Below are 24,665 nucleotides of genomic sequence, written 5' to 3' on the forward strand. Positions count from 1 at the left end.
ACCACCAGTTGAGAGTATCCAAAATCCATAATCTGTTAATAAGAATAACTATACAAGGAAGGAAAGTGGTACAAGGATGAAAATTATACTTCCAACTGAAAGAAACTAGCATTTTATGCACATCTAAATACTACTTATGTTAAAGTACTTCTGGTGTTAATTTCTGGAGGGGAGAGTGTTTATCCTTCTGATTATCCCCAATAATGATAATAGTAATTTTCATCGTGAGGAAGACTTTTTGTTTCAGAAAAGGTAATTGAGGTACAGTGACATGGTAAACACTTATAAATCGATGAAATGTATGGGGGGTGGGGGAAATCTCTCCTAATCTAGAACTCACGAGACCATCCAATGAAACTGATTAGCAGCAGGCTCAGGAAAGACCAAAAGGAGAGATTTCCACGTAATGTTTTCTGAAGTTATAGAATTCACTACCCTGAGGGGTGTGTGATGGCAACTAACTTAGATAGCTTTAGAAATTAGAGAAATTAATGGAAGATATAGTTCTACCAATGGAATAATGAAAAATCTTATGTTAAGATAGGGAGGCAATATTATATGGAGGTACTGCTTTCATGTTTAGAAGCAGTCTGTTGCTAAATGCTAGGGAGAAACATTACTATTGCTATTGTGCCTGCTTGAGAGCTGTTGAGGCTATTCTCACGACCAGCAAAAATCGGGCTAGGAGAGCCTAGCCCGATTTTTGCTGGTTGTGTAAACCACCGGGCTCACCAGCAAGCCCGGTGGTTTACAGTGGCTAACCCGCTTGAGAAGCCCTCCCCTTAGCTCAGGTTAGCGGAGCAAGCACTCCTTACTTAACCCCTGGGCCACCCTTACTTAACCCTCCCAGCTCGTCTGGGGGGAGAGCAGGCTAAGCCCACTCTCCCCGCTAACCCTCTCAAGGCAGGTCTCACTGATCGTGAGACCCCCCTTGTCGTGTTCTATCTGGCAGTCTTGTATGTTTTGTTAATTAGAAATTTGTCCCTGTGGGGCTCCTGTAGAGATTGTGTGTGGAGGTGGAGGCAGAAAGAAAAGGGAGGGAAAAGGTGAAAAATGGAGTTGTTTCTGAATAAAACTTAGATTGCCTTGTTTTTATGAGGGAAGCAGCAATAAAACAAGACCTTGGATCTAGCTCTACTGGTGTTTTTGTTGTTGCCATCCAAGACGTTTGGTCGTGTGTATATATAGGCCAAAGGAGAATATCCTGTATATTTATCCTCTATTTAGAGTTCTACTAGTAGGTCAAGAAGACAAACGTTCAACAAATGCTCTCCCCCCCCCCGCGCCCCATGAGGATACAATGGTGGGGAAAGCTTTACCTGTTCAATTCTGAATCTCAATACAACAGCTGCTGAGAAGGGAGCCAGCGTGGTGTAGTGGTTAGAGTGCTGGACTAGGACGGGGGAGATCTGGGTTCAAATCTCCATTCAGCTATGATACTAGCTGGGTGACTCTGGGCCAGTCATACCTACTTCACAGGGTTGTTGTAAGGAGAAACATAAGTATGTAGTACACCACTCTGGGCTCCTTGGAGGAACAGCCGGATACAAAATGTAAATAATAATAACAAAAACACATAACCCACGTGTCAATGGGATTTGCTTAAGGGCTGCCACTCCTCCAGAATTGCCTGCGAGACCAAGAATCTTCCTTTACCAATCTCCTCCAGATGAGAATTTGCTTGGTATTGTGAGAAGTTTAGGAATCCAACCCAACAGCCCTAGCCGTTGTCTTAACAAATTGTAGAAATGCTTAGGAGACTGCAGGCGAGGAGCCCTTGAGAGTTCTTTTGGGAGCGTGGCGGTGGGAGCGGAGCGGAGGGGAGGTGAGCCAATTGGCGAGAGAAAGTCTCGTTATTCCGGGCGGACCTGAAAGGCGCGCTGCTGACGGGAAAGCAAGTCAGCCTGCGACGCCACCTCGCGCTGGCTCCTCCTTGAGCGGTGAAATCACGTCAGCGGTTCCAGAGAAGAAGAGGCCTCTGCAGACCACGCCCAGAGTGAGGTCTTCGCTGGGCAGAGCCCCCCCCTCCTTGTGGCTCCACCCCTCGTCCAATCAGGCGGACGCGTGCGGAGAGTGTATACGTTTCAATCCCAACGGCTGTCCCGAAGGGGGGCGGGTGGGGTGGAAAGAAGAACTCTGCCTGCCTCCGCGGCTCGAGACCGCGTTGCCACTCTAGCACTGGTGACGCGCGCGCCAGATTTAGGAGGCGTCTCGCGTCCCGCCCGGCCGGTGTGTTTTCTAGCTCAGAGGCAGTTGCGGCGTAGTTATCGTTCTTGTCGCCTGCTCCAGGAATTGCCGAAACTAAGGAGCCAGGTTGTTTTTAAAAAACAGCCCCAAACTCCCTGCTACCGCAGAGGAGAGGAAGGTGGCTGGGCAGGGGACCCGCAGCGCGGCTCTGACTTCTCCCCGAGGTCTCTCGGGGCTTCTTCCTAGGTACTAGAAAGAGAGGGTGAGGGTGGGGCCAGGATTGGGTCGCCTGTGTGCGTGGGGGGCGCAAGGCACGTGGAGGGGGTTTCCTCGGTGCCGCCGCGAGGGAGGGGCGGCGCGGGTGCTTCCCTTCGCGTCGCTCCCACCCACCCCCCTCCCCGGGTGAAGCTGGGGGGCATGCGCGAGGGTGAGGCGGCGCACAGCAGCACCCCGTCTTTCGAGATGACCTGGAGCAGCACCACCAGCAGCGGCTACTGCAGCCAGGAGGACTCCGACTCGGAGCTAGAGCAATATTTCACAGCCCGGACCTCTTTCATCCGCAAGCCCCACAAGGAAAAGGTGAGGCGCACAAGCACGTCCAGCAGCACCACTCGCATTTCTGACACCCGGATCTCCCGTGGCTCTTGTCCTGTCTAACCCTTCGTTCCCTGCATCTTGCTGGGAACGGCTATGAATCTGACCGACGCGGTGTTTCGTTCTCCTTCCTAAATCCCAAAACTGTCTAGTCAGAGGGGCCGGGGTGGGGTGGCAGGTATTGTGCTTCCCAGGCAGCAGCTCATTTCTGACCCTTTTCTGTGTAACGGTCTTGCCAGGAAGTAAAGAGGGTGGCTGAGCCATTGGGAACTCGGATTTAAAAAGCAAAAGAAGCGGCGACGAATAGAGTTGAGTGAGGTTATGCTGCGAAAAAATGCGGGGCGGGGGGATGCCTCCGTTGATTTTTCCAGGTTCTCAAGGCTGGCTCGAAAAAAGTCAGTGCTTCAGGTGCCAAAGGCTTAGAGAACTGGGCTGTATTGGGGGCGGGGAGGAGTTATCGCTTGGTCGAAACTAATTGGCTGGCATGCAGGAGCCGTTTGGTAGTGGGCCACTAGTTTCCAAGTTCAAAGCCCTGAGAGAGAGCTGTGGGCTGCTGGAAAGGTAAGGAATTGGGGGAGATGATGAGCTGCAAATTGGAGTGCCAGTTTCCTTACGTTATCAATGGGTTAGGTAGCAAATGAGAGTGAGGTGAGGTCATAGGCAGGGCTTTGCTAAGAGGGCAGTGACAATAGGGATTGAGTATATTGAGTGAGGACAATATAAAGAGACACACATTTAATGCAAAACTTGCTGGCACTATATCTAGTTTGTCCCAACCCTGTAGAATGTGTGTGAGACTAACTGAAAAGGGGATAATTGGTTTTTTGCCTGTTGACTATGCTATTAAATTTACCTGCTCCTTCATGTGTATCATCCTGAATACCAGGGAAAACACACTTTTGGGAAGGAGAAAGGGGTCTAATAGAAATGACAGGTGTGGGATTATGACTTAAAGCAGTATGTATACATCCGGAAGGCCATACGCAACCATAGTAGCTTAACAAGCTTCATTCAAGCAGAAAGAATGAATGAATGGTCACTTGGGGACAAAATGGGATTACCACATGATGCCAGAATGCCAAGCCTCAGCACACATCAAGGAAGAGTTGAGCTAATTGGTTGTAAAATGTTTTCTATCAGCTGAAGTGTGCTGTAGCCTTGGCATGGAGATACTTTTGAATATGGACTATGACCAACGGACAGTTCCAAAGATTATTTTTCTAGCCTATGCCCAGTTTCCAGGAAACCACTTTCCTGTTCTCCTTGATGTTTAGATGGTGCTTAGATGTTATACTCAAGATATATACCATTTATCTTCAAAGCATCTTTCAGTCATGGAATTATATTTGGATCTGTAAAGGCAAAAGATTTGATCTGCTGCTACCTTGCTACTGCCTTTTGCCTATGTAGAGGATTGCAAAATAGTGTGTTATTCAATAGTATTCAGTCTAGGCCATCAAAACCACTAGGCCACTGGTATCATAGTAAGGATGGTTTTCCTTGATAGAGTAGAAGGGATGTTGCCCCCACCCACACACACACCAAAAGGCAGTTCCTTCAAAGGCAAAGCAGTTTCCTCCTAACAGCCTTGCCAGATGCTTTTTGCCCAGTATGCTAGGAGAAAAGAGAACAGCTTCATGGTTATTGTATAACCAAGAGCAGCTGTCTGAGTTCAAAGCAAATATGGACAGCCAAAGTCACCCTGGTCTTGTTTGCAGAGTGGCAATCAGAGCCTTCCCTAGAGGGGTACAGAGCCCCAAGATAATGCTGTTCTGGAGAGGAGATTCCATTTATTTTTGCCTCCACTCTCAGTGGTGCTCATGCTTTTGATCTACTTGCATTGAAAATAAGCCAGGATGGTTGCGGGTGGGGTGTCAGTGAAATCAGCCGCTAAATGAGTGCTTTCTTATAATGTCCATCTGAACTCCATGTGTGTGACCAGAGGATGATGAAAAGGATGTAGTCATCAGGTCTTTTAGGAGGTATGTGTGTTTAGGAGATGGAGGAAGATGTTAGTCATCTGTGACTAAGGATGATGGAGCAGAGTTGTAATACAGTCCATCTGCATGGATAAAGAGAAGGCCAGGAAGAAGAAGGGAATGGGAAACAAAACAAAAAAGTTGGCAGAAGATGAGAGAGCTTTTAACTTCCAGATCAGCAGTCACTCATACCTGAAAAGTGGAATCACTGGCAACTATGAACCCACTAACATAGCATCTAATAAGTTCAGTGTGAAGTGGTTCAGATCAGGCTAAATGGGAAATCACCTGCTCTCCTTCAGATTTACTGAATTTAGTACTGCAGCGCTCCTGTGTGGCTTAAAATCTCAAGTCTAGAAGGACTCGAGCTGTTCAGAGAAGGACTTGCAACTTCACTGGCCTGTACAGTATAGAGGAGATAAGTCTGGAATTCCTGCAGTGAGTCCAGAGGGAAGAATATATAAGGGGTGGGCCAGGAGCGGGGAGACAAAGACAAGCTGCAGAACTTCATGGATGCCCCATCTCTATTCTTTAGCAATGGGATGTGACCAGCACAAACTTAGACCTTTTCCAGATACAGTATGTAAATTGTATTTCCCCCCACTAGCCACTCCAGATTCAGTGAAGAAAATGAAACTTTTGTTCCTAGTCTATTCCCTTGCTGTAAGTGATCATATGCCAAGTCTGTTGCCAACACATACCCTACTTCCCCAGGAGTATGCTTCTGTTCCTTTTTGGAGGGGGTTGTGGAGGTGGACAGATAGAAAATGGCACGTTGGCTGTAGTTTGCTCTTGTAAGTCTCTGCCAAATGTTTGATTCTGGGTATCTCTTCAACCTCCCATGGAAAGACAATGTTCAAACAATATAGAGTGCTGGGCTTGACCTATTCCATTCTCGTATGACATTCCAGATTATGGTTGGCTGGGTTATTTTGGGAGCCAGTTCAGTGCTAACGTTTGGGCAACAGAAAATGAGATTGCAAGGCAGTGGTATGATAAAGGCCCACTTTGAATTACGAGAAGGGGAGCAGTTGTGTCTACCTCAGGATATGACTGGGGTATTTAATTCAAAGATCTCATGTGCTACAAGTTCACAGTTGTAAAGAGAATTTCTACCTAGAGATGAGGAGGATAGCTTATTTGTAGCTGGGCTTGTTGGAAAGCTGTAATAGCTATGGCTTTCAGGCCATTGCCAATGTGTGTTGTATTTAAAAACTTACTCATGTAAGCTATATGAACTGAGGGGAGTGGAAAGGAAAAGTTGTACCATTGAGTCGGTGTCAACTCTTGGCAAACACGGAGCCATGTGGTTTTCTTGGTAGAATACAGGAGGGGTTTACTATTGCCTTTTCCTGCATAGTATGAGGTGATGCCTTTCAGCACCTTCCTATATAGCTGCTGGAGTTTCCCATATTCTGGGAAACACACCAGCGGGGAGTCAAATCAAAATGGCCAATAATGTTCTTTTTATTGTAAGCCCCTTTGGGACAGGGTACAAACCTCTTATTCCTTTTTGCTTCTTAAACTTTTATTGAAAAGTAGTATATACTCTAAATATAATGATAAATAAAAAATTAATAGTTATCTACCTAACTCAGTCTAACAGCCAGGATTTCAAATAACTTGCTTTTTATTTTATTTTTTAAGCAGAACAAAGAGACTGACAAAATTACAAGGTCCCCAGGCTACTAAATGTTCCAGAGAGGTGTTTCACGTTATTGTGGTCTAAACTAGGAGATGGGATACCACCTGGCAGTGTTCCCTCTAATGTATGCTCATACATTTTTTTATGTCCGCTCAGTTAATTTTAGATCCCTCTCAGGCTGTATCAGGAAGGCCCCACTCTGAATGCACATGCACGGACACTGCCTCGATCCTGCTGCCCAGAACAAAACTCATTCCACACACAGATTTTAAAAAGTAGAAAGAACACTGCCACCTAGTCGTTTTTTTCTAAAGCAGAGATGCTCAACTTCGGCCCTTCTGCAAATGTTGGCTTTCAATTCCTATAATCCCTGGCTATTGGCCACTGGATGGTGTTTATGGGAGTTGTAGTCCAAAAACAACTATGGGGCCTAAGATGAGCAGGTTTGTTCTAAAGTTAGTGCAATGGCTGACATGTTCCACAACATAATGTGGGTGGTTCTAAGCTGATGCACTGTTATATGTTTCTAAGGAAGCGCTGGCACTCTTGCACAAGACTACTGGTGCTTGCTTAGGAGCTCCCAGGAGGGCAGGCTGCACAGAACTGCCCATGTTGCACTGTGGAGCATGTGAACCAATGATTTTAGCCTTGTGAACAAAGCTCATGAACAGGAAATTGTCATAAGTCAGATTATTGCTCCATCTAGCTTAGTTAGTTCGTTTTGATAACTGTCCAGCATTTCTGGCAGAAGCTTTTCCCTGTAGAATCTGGAGCCTTCTGCATGCAAAACATGCTCTAGCAATAACCCCTCCCCAGTTATTTATTGGGCAATTTGGACCTCACTTGGAGTGGAATACTGTGTCCTCTAGGCACTGAATTTTACGGTGGACATTGATAAACTAGAATGAGTTCAGAGGAAGGCAACAAAGAAAGTGGTCTAGAACAGGGATCCTCAACCTTGGTCCCCAGATGTTTTTAGACTTCAACTCCCATAATCCCTAACCAAAGGCCATTGGGGTTGGGTATTATGGGAATTGAAGTCCAATAACATCTGGAAACCCAAGGTTGAGAATTCCTGATCTAGAAATCAAGCCCTATGAGGCTTAAGAGTTGGGTGCATTTAGCCTGAGAAGACCAAGAGGAGATATTTGAAGAGCCGTTGCATAGAAGGAGCTAGAAGGCTTCAAACAGAGGCTGAACAATCATCTGTCAGGAATGCTGTAGGATATTCCTGCACTGAATATGGGCTGGACTAGAAAGCCTCCAAGGTCCATTCCAACACTAAAATGCCATGAATTTCCTTTTGGTTTTTAAATAAATAAATAACAACAATATAAATCTTTTTTCTTTAATCCAAGATTTGATCTTTCTGTGTACCTGCTCTTCCTGCATGTATAATTTTAGCACCAAGTGACAGTCATTTTGTTTTTCCTCTACAGAAAAACCATGCATACCACATAGCTTCTCTAAGCAAAATGCAAAAAAAAGCAAAACAAAGACTAGCATGAGTAAAGCAGCTAAGAGGCTATATTGGATATGTTGTCCAGTAATTATCCAGAGCTAACATTTTGGGTGTGAATGGGTGCAAGACTTTTTCAAGATAACTTGGTCTTTACAGAATACCTACTGATAGTACCATGCAGTTGGCATTATAGTATCCAGGATTGTCTTGGCAAAACATGGCATAACATTTAGCAGCAGTAAAAATGGAAGTTAACTTCCTTACAAAGTGCTTTTTGAGACTTATTTTGCTATGAATGAGAGCCTGAGGTTAAAACTGATAATAGAGATTGGCTTCTTTCATAAAATAAGCTGTTCTGTTGCTTTCAACATATGGCACAATCAGGTCTGTTAATTAGTGCCTATCTAAAGCATGTCTTTTGGAAGTGGTCTAATCTTAAGCGGAAGCATGCAGGTAGGGGGTAATCTTATCTAATGAGCTTTTACACCAAACGGGAATGGGGACAGAATTGCCAAAGTCTAACTACTTTAAGATACAAGAAAGGACTACATTCAGATCAGAGAAAAGTCCTACACACTTGATGATTGTCCAGGCTGCTAGCAGTACAAACAGCTTTGCATAGTTGGTTCAGATAGGCACACATAAATGATGTTGATGAATATAACTTTGAAAATGTAGCTGTAACTTGACATTTATTTCAGACTTGCTAAGCACTCTGTTCTGACTTGTGGGGAAAGTTCTCATAGGACAACGGCAAATATTTATATACCACTTCTCAACAAAAAGTTCCCAAAGCAGTTTACATAGATATATAACTTTGGATATTCAGATCTGAAGCATTGCCCAGTACAGGCCTAGACATTATTATTCCCACTTTAGTTATGAGAGCAGAGGCCAATAAAAACACTGTGGCTGGCATCTTAAATACAAAGTAGTTTTTGTAGGCTACAGTTTGCTTTTATTTATTTGTTCATTATTTGTCCTGGGACTCCAAAGCAATGTACAACATCTAAAAGCATTTGTTCTGGTTACCCTGTAAACCTGTGTCTGGACAAGCTAGGTCCAAGTTAATACTTCGCATTAGGCAACATTAGTTCTTGCATATCCTATCCTATCCTATTTAATAAAACTCTAAGGTACCTGCGTTCGTGTCTCTGGCAGGTGTTCTGCGCATGCGTGGCGTGCGCGGATGCCGCAACGGAAACTACGCACACAACTGCGTGCCTCTTGCAGGTGTTCTGCGCATGCGTGGCGCACGCGGACGCAGCAACGGAAACTACGCACACAACTGCGTGCGCGCGTAGTTACCGTCTCTGCGTCGTAGGTCCACATAGCAACCCGTTAAACCTGCAAACAGTTCTACACAACTCTTCTAGCACCCGTTAATGTAACGGGCTTAATGTCTAGTGTAGATATATTATTGTAAAGCAATTGCAAGCTATTTTTATAGGATTGTAACAGTTGCTACAGGTATCTTGATAAAAAGCAGTATGCTATCAGTTGGTTATATAATGGAATTATGTCCTAGAGACAGTTCCCTCTGTCTTGTAAACAGGATGCCTGTGTCCCTAATTTGCCTTGCTCTGCCCAGTTGTGAATTGGGGATCCCATCATAAGCATAGCTACCTTCGCCTTTGTCCCATGCTTGCAGATTTCCTCTTGTTCTTTTCCAGAGGATACAGCAACTTCCCACTTTGTTCCTTGGATCAGATATTTTGTACATGGGAAATGCTCTCCACCCTGACACACCCAGCTTCCCACAATCCAGCCACAGACCAGGCTTCACTGGATTTTCAGACTTTGTAAGCTTCTGCAGAGTGATACATAGCAGGTCTATTAATAGACAAATAATTCTTCTGTATAATTCACTGATACAGGAACTAATCTGTGCCTGGTTAACTGATGAGCAGCAAGTAATGAGAATTGTTGATCACAACAGCTCCCAAGGAAGTGTTACATTGCAAATGCTAGCTTTCTGCTATGCCCTAAGACCAATAAAAACCCAATAGTGTTCCTTGGGATTTGGTTAATATTAGTGAAAATACATTAATGTCTTTCTTCCTACTGTGGTATGTAACAATTAGGACAAGATGGCAAAGGAGTTGCTTAACTGAATGCAACAAAATTTGTTAAAAGCTCAGAACAAAAAATAGTTTGGGTTTCCCCCCTACCCCACTAATTTGTTCTAGTCTTCTGATGCCTCCTTATCTCCCTATTTCTGTCTGAATGGTAGAGAGTTAGAGTGGAAGTTTCTTACTCTGTTGTGAAACAGGAGCATAATGATAGATGATGATAAAATAATTTAATAATTAATTAACAATAATCTTTATTTGTTAGCCACTCCATAACAAATTGTTCTCTGGGCAGCTTACAACACAACATTAAAACATGAGATAAAAACACACAACACATTAAATCATAACAGACCAAAAAAGCTAGAGAAAGAAAATACAAAATACAATCCAAAAGACATTTTTAAAAAATAAATGAAAATCAGATTAAAATTTAAAAGGCCTGAGTGAACAAAATGGTCTTTACCTAAAAGAACAAAGTGATGAAGTCATGAGAACTTCACTGGGGAGGCTGTTCCATAAATGGGGTGCAACTACCAAAAAAGCCCTCTCCCTAGTAGCCACCTGTCTCACCTCATTTGGCAGGGGCACCTAGAGGAGGGCCTCTGAAGAAGATGTTAAGGTCTGAGTTGGGACATATGGGACAAGGCACTCTCTCAAGTAACCCAGTTCCAAGCCATGTAGGGCTTTAAAGGTTAAAACTAGCACCTTGAATTGGGCTTGGAAATGGACTGGGGGCCAGTGCAGCTGATGAGGCACTGGCATGATATTTATTATTATTTATTTATCATTTATTTATTAGATTTGTATAGTGCCCTCCCAAAATGGCTCATGATATGCGCAAAATGTCCAGTCCCAGTTAATAAACTTTCAGCCCTGTTTTGTACCAGCTGCTGTTTCCAGACCATGTACAATGCATTGCAGTAATCTAAACGAGAGGTTACCAGAGCTTGAGTAACATTTTCATGAGTCACTGTGACCAAGCTATCTCTGTCCAGGTAAGGTTGCAGTTGGCATATCCCCTGAAGCTGATAAAAGGCACTCCTAGCCACAGAGACCACTTGAGCCTCTAGTGACAGTGCTGGATCGATGAGCACCCCCAAAATGAGAACCTGGTTCTTCAGAGGGAGTGCAATCCCATCTAGAAATGTCATACATACTTCCCTTAAGCTGAATGCTATGCTGCAAACCTCCTGCGGTGTGAAATGTAGTTGGAATGTCACCCCTGGTTAAATGGTGGAGTCCATGGACTCCAGTGTCCTTGGGCAAGTGGCTCTTTCTCAGCCTTAGTTCTATGATCATAAAATGCAAATAACAGCTGAGCTGCCATAGTGTCAAGTTGAAGACTATAAAGCTCTTACAAATCAAGAGTGCTACATACATGAGCAAGCCCATTCTCGCAGCCAAAAGCAGGGTAGGAAGAGCAGCCAGTGAAGTGGCAAGCCCCATGTGCTCTCCTAAGAATCAGCTGTGTGTTGGCAAAAAACTTGGTAGGAAGATGTGAAAGTGACTTGTGTGCTAGGTGAAACCTGGATAGGATGGTGTGGGATGTGCTTTTCTGCCACCCTTGATACAGTGCTGGTAAACTAGGTTGGTTGGCCTCCCTAAGTTGTGACTAGCACATGATCACTTTCCTGTCCTACCTCAAATTTTGCCAGCACATGACTGGTTCTTGGGAGCTCACATGGGATTTGGAGCTTGGCTGGATGCGCCTCCTACTCAGTGTTTCTTCTCGGAGGTAAACTTTTTAAAATCTCTATGGACCTGCCAAGAGGCAGACAAGATGTAATGACTCAAACATGGACTTTTCAGGCTGAACACCCAGTGTTCCAGTGAACACCCAGAGCCTTAGGCAATACCTCTTATTGCCTAAGGCTCTTTAACTTATAAGATGTGTTATGAAAGATGACAAAATGCCATTCAGCACTAAATTGCAGTACTAGAGTTGGCACTTACACAGGCAAGAGGTTCATCCAAGTGAAACACCAGCCTCGTCCCTGCTGCACAGAACTCTTCAGGGCATTGGCATTGAAATTTGGAAGGAAGAACCAGTTCCTGGGAGTTGCCCATAATTCCTTCTGTGGCAAAAGCATTGTTGGTGCCTCACTAATATATTACAGCTGCTTGGCTTCAGTGTCTTCAGCTAAATTTATTCATATTGTTTGACTTGGGTCCTGCCCTTTCTCCAAGAAACTTGGAGCAAGCTTCTCTGACATCTCTGTGAGGCAGGCTGCATTGAGAGATCGTAGGACTGTTCTCACAACCATCAGTTTCAGGGTAGGAGGCAGTGAACTCATTGGGTTCACGTGAAGCCACTGGAATCCCTGAAACACAGCATTTTCAAATCTGGGTAACCCGGATTCTCTACCCTGCTCTTAACTGATGTAGGAGGAAAAGAGTCCTTTCCTATCCTCTCCCCCCCCCCCCACCATCGCAATTGTGTGGGTGCATACAGCATTTTCACTCAGCAAATTGCTGTGCCATCTGCCCCACATGTGGCCAGAGCAGTTGGCAGGGAGCAGATGCTGTGATCATACTTGCCTCCAAGCTTCTGGCAGCACAGTGCATTCTGGGAAGGCATGGGTGTATTTGGAGGACCATTCACAGTGGGGTGGGGCTTGCAGCTCTTGTGTTCAATTAAGTCTGCTGCCAGAGCCTTGATTGTCTGGGTTTGCAAACCCAAACAGGTTCTGGTTATCTGGGAGTCATGAGGTAGGTGTGCTCCTGCCCTTCTGTCCGCCTCCAGATGATTGTATGAACAAGCCTAGTGATTTCCAAGACTCTCTCTTAAGCTTCGTAGCTAATCGGAGATCTTAACTTGAGGTTATCACAACCAAACCCAGCATTTGAGCCATTGCCCCACACTGGCTCTAGCTAGTCAGAAATCCATACTCTGTTAAATATGCCAGAGTGTGCAGCTCTATACTTATGCCCGCCGACCCCAGCATTATTGCATGTTGCTGTATATGCATCCATCTGTGAGATTTCTCTGTGGGGAAATGTGAGCTGATCTCCCACTTCCCCTTGCTCATGTGGTTATTCTTGTTGCGGTGGGAAGGGAAGTGGTTTCCAGTAATCCCTGGAGATTTCTGATTGGTTTGTGGTGATTTCATCTGGAATTCCCCCAACCTCTCTTCCCTCACTAGAGAGTGATGTCAACAGGAAATGAAGCTGATGCAACCAGGAGCAACTAGCTTTTCTCTGCTGGAAAGCTGTGAAAGAGAAACTAGTTTTTGGTCTACATGTAGGAGATTGCTCTTTTTTATGCATGCAATTCTATAAATGGAGGGTTGCACTCTGCATAGGTACTGCAAATGGTAGAATTTGGGCCACCTTTGTGTTCAGCAGGGTATACAAATAAAATAAAATTTTAAAAAAATTCAGTTAGTATATCTTCACAGTAATGCTTTCAAAATTCTGGTCTTCAGAGTATTGCTCTTGTCCATTACCATTTAACAACAGGGTTAAATATGCTTCTTACATGTATTAGCAAAGTAGACCACTCAGGATTAAGATTACCTTGATCCTGTCTGGAAATTCCACTGCTGTGCATGATGATGGAATTATTATTGGGATACTTGGAACAAATGGCCACTTTTTTATATTGGTTAGAGGTGTCATCGCAGCAAATCATCATGAACTACAAAAGAAGGGTTGCATGAAATAGTTACACTACACATGATATCCCCTGTGAAATGCTTTAACAAAAATGGATTTTCTTTCATTTTTTGCATGCTTGGTGGGTAAGACTTCTGACTCCTAGAGAGTTCTGGGGTCTGAAACAGTAAAGCCTGCAACAGTATCTCAAATAGTGTGGCCACATTTTCTGTTAAACCAGAGTTGGTGCCATACCTAGTGCAACCTTTGCTAGTCATGTTTTTAAAGTACCACACCTCTCCCCTACAAGCAACAACTTCCATCTTGTAAAGTTATGAAGTCCCTTAGAGTTTAAATCTCATCCTTCGGGGTAGGATGCTAGTATATGTATTCAGACATCTTTGCAAACATCCTGCTATGTACTGGCAATAAGACAGATGAATGCAGAAGTCTTGAGGCCTCCAGGGGGTCTTCCTAAGCAATGTGTCCCTTATTTTTAATAACTGGAGAACTGGAACAGTTAGTTGTTAGACTAGTAACTGAAATAGCAGATAGATTTATATTCTTCTGACATAACCACAACACATTCTGAACAAGCAGGGCCCTTCTTACTCAACATGTTTATCATGTCTTGAATATCTATTCTACAGCTTCAGGGAATCTAGGTGATAGTTAGATGCTACAGTTTGCAGGTGCAGCATAAGTATACTTTGCAGATTCTCTGGTAATAACAAGGTTCTGGTTCTTGCTCTGATGGTGCATATTAATCCTGAGGCCAATACATCCCCATGTCCCTGGTTGGCTTAATACAAAACAAAGGTGGTGTGATTGTTTGTTTCTCTTGCTGCACCCACATGTCCTGCCCACACATTTTGTCAATTCACAGCTAAGTGTGGGTATCAGGAAGCTAGCAAAGAATTACAGCTTGGTACAATGAGTTCACTCAACCACAGGGCAAGAAAGAAGGTGGGTGGAATAGGGAAGATATGATGAAACATTTGTGTTTTGGAACAGTTCAGAAGAAAAGGGATGAAGTAGAATAGAATGTGGAACAATGGCTTCACCTGAAGCCTGTAGCTTCTGGATATGCATCATAGTTTTAATTGAGGTCCAGTTCAATGTACTATTTGAGCAGTACAGTGTCGGTTATGCTGTTGGTTTCAACTCATACCACTCCAGTTTAAGGTCACCAACCAAAGGGGTGTGTGCACATACTCTGCAAATATGTCTGGATCTCAGGATTGGCCTTCTAAAGGTGGTCACTGTAGAACACTCAAACTGTCCCTAAATTCCCCTGAATTCAAAAAGCAGTTTGGAGATTTGATCTGCAAGAGCCTTTCTAAAAGGGAAATGTCCCTGGTGCATGTGTTCTGTTTCCCTCCAAACAGCACTTCTGCCAAGTCTCCAAACTCTGTTTTGAACCCCACCTTTTTTACCCCTACTCTATAGGGACATCTTCTGAGAGATTGAGGTGTATATGCTCCCTTTGGATTGCAGGTGTAATTGTCATTGATTCAGTGGAGTGGGGGAAGCAGCAGCTGTAGAAGCATGTGTAGAACTTTTGCCTTCTGAGACTGTGAGCTATAGACTAATCTAAAATTGGCAACTCTTCTGCAGGATGAACAGATTGACTGGGAGAAACCCATCTTGTCCCAAGCTGAGACTGAGCAGAAAATAAAAGAATACAACAGCCAAATCAACAGCAACCTCTTCATGACCTTGGTAAGTCCAGGAGAACCTAATGTGAGGCCTTAGAACAATTCAGCAGCTGAATTTTACAGGCCTGTCTCTGCCCTCTCAGTCTCCATTGCTGAATTGTTAATCATAAACTGCTATGTAGTGGCCATTCCAGCGATATAGTAAACAATCCCTAACTTGGTAGTATCTTGCAGTTGTTCCAGCAAGTGTATAAACCTAGCCCAGATGCTTGCTTTCCCAGAGGCTGCATTTAGACTTGCATCTCCAGAGTTTGTGGGGAATTCACTTTGTGGTGGTAGCCTGTCAGAGCCTGTGGTTTATAGCAAGTTTGGGTGTTTTTCTACCATGCAACCCCTTTGCACAGCTCATTGTACCTTCTCTCCCCCAGAGCAAAGATGGTTCCTACACTGGCTTCATCAAGGTGCAATTAAAATTGATCCGTCCCATCTCAGTACCAGCCAATAAAAAGGCACCATCCATCCAGGATTCCAGGAAGAACTCGCGCAGCCAGGCAGTAAAGCGCCGTACCTCATTCTACCTGCCCAAGGACACTATCAAGCATCTGCACATAATTTCTCGTACACGTGCCAGTGAAGTCATTGAGGCTTTGCTCAAGAAATTCATGGTAGTTGACAACCCCCGCAAGTTTGCCCTCTTTGAGAGAACGGAAAAGGATGACCAAGGTATTTGATCCTCCTCCCTTCCAACTTGTAGGGAAACCAGCATGTAATTTATTCCAGCAGCCAGGAAGGAAAGATTCTGTCAACTGGAACAGAACTGGTTCTTAATTCTTTTTGGCTGCCAGTACGCCACATATTAATATGTGGGCATGCAGGCTAATAAAATTTTGTAGGCTGGTAACTTTTGTAGATTTCACTGTGAGGCTGACTCATTTGTACAGTGCCAGCAACCAGAGGCAAACACTAATGACTACAGCCCTAGAATAAGAGGTTAGGAAAAACTGTCCATAGTTGTTTAGGGCAAGTTTGTTCACTTTCATGTAAAGATCATTTACAGATGAGGTAAGGATTATAATTATCTTCAATGTAGTACAGAAGCTCTGTGTATGAGCTTTCCCCCCATTATTACTGTAAAAAGGCTGCATTAGTATGTCATCTTATATTGCCTCTGGGATGGGTTGGAGGAAACATCGTTGCATCCTGATCTGTTGTGTGTAGTATTTCTACTGGGAACTAGGAAACTAGTGTGTGAACAGCACCCTCTCCTGGAAAAGAATGGGCTGACTAAAAGTAGACAAAGGTAGTCTATGTTATACTGAATTGTCTTAATTCAATACTACTTCTGATGTTCTTGTATACCAGTGTATCTCCGCAAGCTTTCTGATGAGGAGCAGCCCCTGCGTCTCAGACTCCTAGCTGGCCCTAGCGAAAAGGCACTCAGTTTCATTTTGAAGGAGAACGAGACTGGAGAAGTCAATGTGAGTATGAGTATTGACACGACACAGAAGCTTCAGATAACCAAGCATGTGGGGCAGGCCACTTCTGGATCAAGCAGGGCAGCAAGCCCTGTAACTATTTGGCTATGATTGAGCTCCTGGTCGTCTTTCATTTCTGCCTCACTAGCAAGGGTGTTGGCACCAGACCTTTCAGCTATGTGGTTGGTTTATAACTAGTGATGGTGAAAACCAACCATGTATTTCATGAATTTAAATTTATGAATTAGTAACACAACACATGGATACAGTGCTAGTCAAATTTGGTAGTTTTTAGAACTGTGTGTCCCAACACACTTCTGATCTGATTTGCCAAGTGTGGTTCCCTGATTGATTGTTTAGTAAGCCTCAGCAAAGCCTCTGTCAAAGCTGAATCGTTTGCACAGCCTCTGTGGCACCACGTGGAAGCAACCATTCCCACCATGTGCAGGGTGGTGCTTTTCCCAGTGCTGATGGGGCTTCTTTATAAGACTCTGCATGTTAGTAAAAGTCAGAATTCCTTTTTGGAATTCCTGGCCCCCACCACAAGGAGACAGTCCCTCACAGGACAACTGCCCCACATAGGAGGGTGGTGTTGGAGGCCCTTTAATAGCTGCCCAGCACTGGCTCAGAGAAAGCTGGGCTTCATCCCCCAGGCATCCCTGTGGTTCCCAGGCATCCCTGTGCAAGTGCCCTGCTTCTCCTTGGTCACTTCCTGCCTGCCCCCTGGACACTTTGCAGACACCCAGCTTTCCCCTTGCCAGTGCTGGGTGGCTTTTAAAGGGCCCCTGCCGCCACCATTCTCCTACCTGGGGCAGTTGCTTCTGTGGTGGGGGCCTGGGAACTTTAAAGTGGAAATCTGACTTTTGGCAACATGCATAGTCCTAGTCCTTTAAGATGGAAGGAGATTTTAAAGAGGAAATGGATCCCTCTCGAGCCCCAGTGCCAGCAGCACAACAGGAAATCACTCTTGCACTGAAGGATTTTTGCCAGAGTAGCCTTGAAAAATGGTGAAGATCACTGCATATACCATTTGTTGGGCATTGTTGGAGTGAGCTTCACAGTGATAGCAGGGAGCCACTAACATTTAACTGTTGGAGGCTCCCTGCTGTAATTGCAGAATTCTAGCATGTCTGCCAAGCCACCCGGCTCCCACTACATGTGTACTCTATCCTTTCCTCCTTACCTTTTACTAAGTGGGGGCAGGGGACAGGGCTGCATGTTGTCTATATTTGCTCTGGAGGGAGCACATGGATGCCATAGCTTAGCCCCTAAACAAGCAAACAAACAAAACGAGAAGCACCCATGCCATTTGAGGACCTGGTTTAGTGAAAAGAAAAAAGGTTGGTTTTAAGCTGAAGTCATGAAAGGTGTTTGTGTGCTGTCTACAGAGCAAAGATAAAGGAATGTACAGCACTGCTCCCAGTAAGTAAAAAGTGATGATGAGGAAGAGAGAGCAGTGACAGGGAGAGGTCCAATAGACATGTCTGATTTCCAATGCACCACAACAGTTGGGAGGGGCCAAAATGCCCCCCCTCAACAATTGTACTGTTGTGTTATGTCAGAATCTGACATTTTTGGTAAAGTAGTTTGAGTTGTACCTTTTCTTAGGTAGCTATTTTTAGGAAACGTCAATCACGCACAGCAACTTGGGCGTGCTAAAATTAGTATGAACAGTTTTCAGTGTCCTTGTTGTTTAAATTAAAAGAATGTGGAGAAATGTATGCCACTGAGTTGTCATGTCTTAAAATATTTATAGCTATTTCAGTAAAAAAAAGGCTTTCAGATAAAACTTTGAGTTTGACTGTCACTTAAACCTCATTAAGTATGTGTTGTTGATTTTCCCACCCCCAATCTGATACCAGTTCTGAAATACTACTTTCTTAGTTCGAGGCAGCATGTAAAATTAACATAGTGTACTCCTTTAGTTTTAGTTACATATTTTCTAAATATGTAAAATATGCTAAATTGGATCCCACTTAGTTTAGAACAGACACTTCTGATGCATGTTTTTGGGGAAGTGGTGGGTAAAAGGAACTGGTGTTAATGGAGTGGAAAATAGTATATGGTATTCATTCAGTTGGTCAAGAGTGTATACCTAGGAGAGAGTTGGCAACACAGAGTGTCATACAAAAAGGCCTGGCCTCCAGTGGCCATAGAGATGCCCTAGCATTGGCAACACATGCTAGAATACGTATTTCTTAGAAGCTTGAAAACACTCAGTACCTGTATGTGTTAGTAAGCTCATTAATCTTGGGTTCTGTGAAATATGGATGCTAGCCTTGCACAGCCTCTGGATGCTACTTTCTGGACCTCCTCCATATATGATGGACATGCTTTGACCACTTGCACATCTCCTGTCTTGTGACTAGGCTTTCTCCTTACTATTGATTCTTTTTTCTGATTTAACATCTAAATGGGGGTTGGTTTGTGATTATGTAATGTGAGCTTTCTTGCTATTGGTTCCAAGGTCAGAGCTTTCTCACCCATTCTTCTGCAGTGGGATGCCTTCAGCATGCCTGAACTACAGAACTTCCTGCGTATTCTGCAACGTGAAGAAGAGGAGCATATCAGGCAGATCTTGCAAAAATATACCCGATGCCGCCAAAAGATGGAAGAGGCCCTGATCACCCGTACCCCAGGCTGACATAGTGTCCCATCCCAGACCCAGCACTCCAGTAAATATAAGATGCCAGATGCAAAGAAGTGAAGCCAAGTGGTCTACGAGTGAAGTGATCCTTGCACTGTCTGTGGGCTATATCTCTGGAGGGGTGGGGAAGGGATAAAGGGATGTACAAGTCCCTTGGCGAGCCCGTCAGTGGTGCATGAGTGTCTGCTCCCATAGAATGAGTGGTTGTAGAGGCATTGCGTGCATGGCAGTGGAATCAGGTGGGGAGTAAGGAAATGCCTATGGAATGTTTGTGATTATGAGAAGTTTAATAGTACTGCTGTGGCAATTGCTTTCAGAGTATGAGAATGTTCATGCCAGTCCTGTACCTGAAGGCTGGCTTGAGTGGTGAATGTCTGAACTTGAGTCTAAAGATGACTTGAGGCTTAACATAAGTAAGATCAACCAATGTGGCCTCAAACTCTTCTTTCCCAAGATAATAGCATCCTTGATAAGCACTTTCCTCCAAAACACCTCTTTCTTTTGGAGACTGACTTCAAGGTCCTATGGATTGGTCCAATCTATTTAACCTTGTCTTAATCTGCCTTGGTTTGATACACAACAGTAAGATTTCTGAACTTTCTGCTGCCTTTTGGCTGGAGGCACTGCTTGGACTATGGCTCAACAAACAGTGAAGAATGAAGTCTGTTGCCCCCATTCAGGTTCTTCTGAAATGAGTCAAGCAATAGGACAGAACCTTTTGGCAAGTGTGGTCAAAATACCAAAGGGAACCCTGGTCACAGGCAGAAGAACTTCTGGTAACTTCTCTGATACACAGTCAAGACCATGAAGACCAAACCCAGTGTTGCTACATCACCAGTCGTTCTAGAGTAACCACTGGTGGTTGATTGAGCTATGGTTGATCCCCACCCCCCAAAAAACCACACACACACACAGACAGAGTAAAGGACAATTAAAAAGTATAGAATATGCAAGAGCAGTGATCAAGACCCAGATCATTCCATGAAGTCAATGAGGAAGGAATATAGAGAGCTCTTCTTGCCCAAATACACCTCTTATTTAGCCATGGGTGACACTGTGCAGACTAGTGCCATGACAAATCTCAGGATTCAGGTTTCTCTTCTGCTAAGGGTAACTGAACTTCCTTGGTGAGGGGAGGCATACATACTGTTATAGTAGGTGACACAGCTTGTACTCACAAAGACTTGAATGAATCCACTGGTATGTTCTGTATATTCTCTACAGCAGGCATCCAGAGGAGACTGTGACTACTAGCAGTGGCTGACCCTTCTGGAGAGTGGTCTTTTAAAATGAGGATTGTGTCTTAATTGTCAAGCATCCAGTGGATAAAAGTCCTGGGAGGACAGGTTGTGAATGGTGCTGCTTATATACCAATCAATAAAAGATTCAGGGGTGAGAGATACCTCGTGTATGTGTTTCTTTATCCTAGCAAAAAACCAGTTCTAACTTACTCATTCCACAGTCTTGGAAGCGAGTGGAATCTGCTTAGAGGAGCAAGTCTGGTTCTCTTACTGATATCCTATTTATCTCCTTTATATATAATTCTCTTAAATGTACCTGTCGCTAATCCCATGTGTGGCAGCTCTTGCGAAAGTTCGCAAGCAGCTGCCGGATAGGATAGTGATGGGGATGGGGGAGAAAACAGGGATGCTGGCCGGTAGGAGCAGGCAGTGGCTGGCTGGCGGGAGGAGGTGGCAGGCCTGTTTCCGGCCAGCCAGAAAGTTTGGTGTGTGGGGAAGAAGCTGGCCGGTCAGCCAGAAAGCCGGGAGGGCTGGCAGGGGGAGAAAAAGGCGGTGGCAGTGGGTGGAGCCAGCTAGAGGTGCAGATACTCTGCGCCCAGCCTAGCTAGTATGTTTTAATCTTAGCCCTTTGACACGGGCTTAGCCCTCTTGAGCCCTTTCAAACTTCAACAAAGAGACAGGTGGTAGCAAGTTGATATGGATAATTGAGAAGGATCACATCACTGAGCAGAATTCAGACTAAGTCATGACTAAGTGTCACTGAAATCAATGAGACAAGTTATCATTAATGGGACTTAGTCATGACTAATTTGTCCGGTATTTTGATGTCCCTTATTTCAGTGATGGTTAGTCATTACTGACTTGGTTGGATCTTGTTCAGTATCTACCACAGCTTTGCAATTTGACTGGTCTAGTTCCAATGTGGTGCATACCCAGGAGATGGAGGACTCTAAAATTCAATTTTTGATGTCTTGTATAGGCTATAATTGTTCTCAGATGTACCCACAATTCTCAGTGCAAGTTTCTGAGCAGGAGCAGTGGGTGTGTAAATGAATGTATATTAAGTGGATAAACAGGTAACTGCCAAGTCTGAAGTTGGAAACCATTAGATGCCTTGAGCCACATTTATAGAGAGGGGTTCATGGGGAGCTCTAGAGATTTCACAAGGCATCACACTTTGGTTGTACCTCTGCTGTATAGTACAGGACCTTGGTTTCTATTGCTCAAAGTGAGACTTACAATGGAAAAGAAATGTTGATTTATTTCATGTATTTAAAAATTTCTACCCTACCCCTCCAGAACAATACTGCCTGGGGCAGCCCACAACAGTTAAACTAATAAAGTTTAAAACAAAACACAGCAAAGAATAAAATCAATTAAAACTAACTCAATTAAAAACAAATGAATAAAGATAAAATTAAAAATCCACTGATTTATCATTAAAAGATTTTAAATGCCTCTCAATGGATGGGTTTTGAGGTTTTTTTTTAAAGCAGTTCTGTGTCAGGTGGCAGCACACAGGCATAGATCATCAGCAGTTGATTGCTCTGCATAAATCAAACACATGTCCTGTCAACAGCTGTAAACAACTGCCCTCCTGCAAGCTGGGGCTAGTCAGGCGCTTCCATCATGTCTTGCAAGTGAAGAGCCCAAGTAGCTGGTCAAACTGCCAACAGCTAATGGAAATCTTTCTCTGTGGCTTGACTGGCAGACTTTGCTGCTGAAGCTTTACCCGACTGCACATGAGACCCGATATTGATGGCTGCTTTGAGACCAGAGGCAATATTGCCATATTGTTCCAAATGCTAACAAGGTACCTGTTGGTTCTCGCCAAACCTATAGCCTTGAGACCAGACAGTTCCCTTGCAGTTATGCACTCACTCTCTGTCAAACTTGGGTGTCATCTGCTGGGCAAACATCTTTTCAGTGCTAGATTCCAATTCACAAAGAGCATGAGCGATTGCAGATGGAGAAATTTTCACGAACACTTCTGGCAATGTAAAAGTGCCATTCCCACTTTCAACGATGTTTGAAAGGAGAATTGCTGTAGATCACTATCTTTCGCGACCAAAGGGACAGACCTGTCGCAACGAGAAACATTTAAAGTGTTTGCATACAGTGAGAACGCAACAGCCGGACACCTCTTCCAACTAGACAAAAGAAACGTGGTTAAGAAACTGTTCCGCGCTTACGTCAAACTCATCCCACTGATAGAACCGGTGTAACGTGGCATCACACTCTTCCATATTTCCCACACCCAGAGGCGTAACTAGGGAAAACGGCGCCCGGGGCAAGCACTGAAATGGCGCCACCCCCCCAACATACTACATTATACTTAGGTTTTTCCTCACAAGCGCCCGCCGCCGCCAAGCCAGGCCACTGACTGGCCGCCAGGCGCCAGCAAAGCAATGGGGGGGGGCGCAGGCAGCGCGGAAGGGACCGCTCGTGGGGAAGGGGACACCGACGCGCTCCCTTGACTGCTGCAGCGCTGCTGCACTGAGCAGGAAACATTTGTATTAACAAAAAATTAAAAAAAAAATTAAAAAATCTGGTCATGGCGGCGCCCCCCACGTGACCAGAAAAGATGGCGCCCGGGGCATGTGCCCCCCTGCCCCCCCTATAGTTATGCCTCTGCCCACACCGCATAACATCCAACCCCATCGTCGTCATAACTATGGCCTTCGCTGCTAAAGTCTGGCAAAGAGACGTGTTAAATAAACAACAAACAATAAACGTGTTAAATAAAGAGACGTGTTAAATAATATTTCTACCCAACTTCCATTCATATGAGAGGCAAGCGTGGTGGAAATGTTTAGGGAAACAAAACTGAGGGTTACAGGAAATCTCTTGTGACTTTAGCCGACCTGACTCTATAAGCAGACACTCGACAACAGGGGTGAATCATGCCCTATCACAGCATTTCCACAACAACAGCATTTTAACATGTAGAACATATTATACATGTTAAATTACTGCCTGTTACACAGCCTTTGGGTCACCTAATGGAGCAGTGGGGAAGCAAGGTTCGAATCCCCGCTGGTATGTTCCCTATATCAGGCCTCAGCTAGCTATAGGGGGACGCTGAAAGGCATCATCTCATACTGCACAGGAGATATTGTATTTTATCAAAATACACCACAAGGCTCTGTGGTTGCCAGGAGTCGACACCGACTCGAAGGCACAACTTTACACAGCCTTATTTAAAGGCGTCGGAACGCTGCCTCTCAAAACTATATGAACGCCATGTAATCAAAGCTGATTCAGTTTTCTACTGGGGAGGTGGTGGTAGTAGAGAACACAAAAAGAAGAAGCGACCTTGTGAACTTAACTATGCACTTGTATTAGTGAAACTTCGGACACATTATGCGAAGACCCAGCTCCCTTGAGAAGTCAATAATGCTAGCAAAAGCTGAAGGAAAGAGAAGAGGACGAGGACGAGAACCAGCAGCAAGGTGGATTGACTCGATTACGACAGTAATGAATGTACGGATCACTGAGAGACTTTAAAGGCCAAGTTGAATACAGATCATCCTGGAGAGAATCTATCTATGTTGTCGCTAAGAGTCGACACCGACTTGACGGCACTTAATCAATCAATTAGTGAAGAAACCTAGAGACAACAGGTCTCATTCAGCAGGAGAAGCCTCTCTTAGCCCAGTATCTATCAGTTGAATCCTGCTTGCTACCAGGTATTTAAAAACACAGGAGTCCTGGACAAAAAGTTATCCTCATCTAGTTGTTTGCTTCTGCATTTTAGGAGAGTAGTGCATTATCATTTACACTCTCTTGTCTACTCTATTTGATTTTCGCAGATTACAAACATATACATTTTTACATGCTTTTTAAATTAAAAGTCGTCGCTTTTGCCCCGCACATGGAGGAATTTCTTGACTGCGCAGGGAAACCAGAAGTTATATTAGAGCACCACTAAGACTACACAGCCCCCTTGGGGGGAAGATGCCGCTGCGGCCTTTCTCTCGCCTCACCGGCTTCCGGAACTGGAAGTTGCGTAGCCGGGAGGAGGCGGGCCTTTTCGGTGTGGGGAAGGTGCCGTTGCTGGCCTCCCCGGAGTGGCCCCGCTCTGGGTTGCTCCGGCCTCTTCCCCTTC

The 24,665-nt window shown here is 44.5% G+C and overlaps 1 protein-coding gene and 2 long non-coding RNA genes across 6 annotated transcripts in view; 1 reads left to right on the forward strand and 2 right to left on the reverse strand.

Moving 5' to 3' along the window:
• LOC128345549 (uncharacterized) overlaps window positions 1-2,076 on the reverse strand; it is a 34,214-nt gene extending 32,138 nt beyond the window's left edge. Inside the window, exon 1 of the long non-coding RNA XR_008316518.1 lies at window positions 1,586-2,076. This is a non-coding gene — a long non-coding RNA (uncharacterized LOC128345549). The remainder of the gene's footprint in view (window positions 1-1,585) is intronic.
• RASSF1 (Ras association domain family member 1) overlaps window positions 1-20,718 on the forward strand; it is a 47,625-nt gene extending 26,907 nt beyond the window's left edge. The window contains exons 3-7 of one of the 4 annotated variants that reach the window (XM_053297644.1): window positions 15,154-15,258; window positions 15,623-15,917; window positions 16,557-16,672; window positions 19,167-19,344; window positions 20,541-20,718. In XM_053297644.1, coding sequence (XP_053153619.1) covers window positions 15,154-15,258; window positions 15,623-15,917; window positions 16,557-16,672; window positions 19,167-19,313 — 663 coding nt within the window. In that variant the 3' untranslated portion in view covers window positions 19,314-19,344; window positions 20,541-20,718. Of the gene's footprint in view, window positions 1-2,111; window positions 2,767-3,322; window positions 3,343-15,153; window positions 15,259-15,622; window positions 15,918-16,556; window positions 16,673-19,166 lie in introns of those variants that run through there. The other 3 variants (XM_053297645.1, XM_053297646.1, XM_053297643.1) reach the window with 3 other exon arrangements.
• Window positions 20,719-21,800: 1,082 nt separating this feature from the next.
• On the reverse strand, window positions 21,801-24,660 carry LOC128344557 (uncharacterized). The gene is made up of 2 exons (XR_008315914.1): window positions 24,544-24,660; window positions 21,801-22,638 (listed from the first exon to the last, which is right to left on the reverse strand). It is a non-coding gene; the product is annotated as an uncharacterized LOC128344557 (long non-coding RNA).
• Window positions 24,661-24,665: the final 5 nt, after the last annotated feature.

The sequence above is a fragment of the Hemicordylus capensis genome, chromosome 2 (genome assembly GCF_027244095.1).
Source record: "Hemicordylus capensis ecotype Gifberg chromosome 2, rHemCap1.1.pri, whole genome shotgun sequence".
Classification (NCBI taxonomy): Eukaryota; Metazoa; Chordata; class Lepidosauria; order Squamata; family Cordylidae; genus Hemicordylus; species Hemicordylus capensis.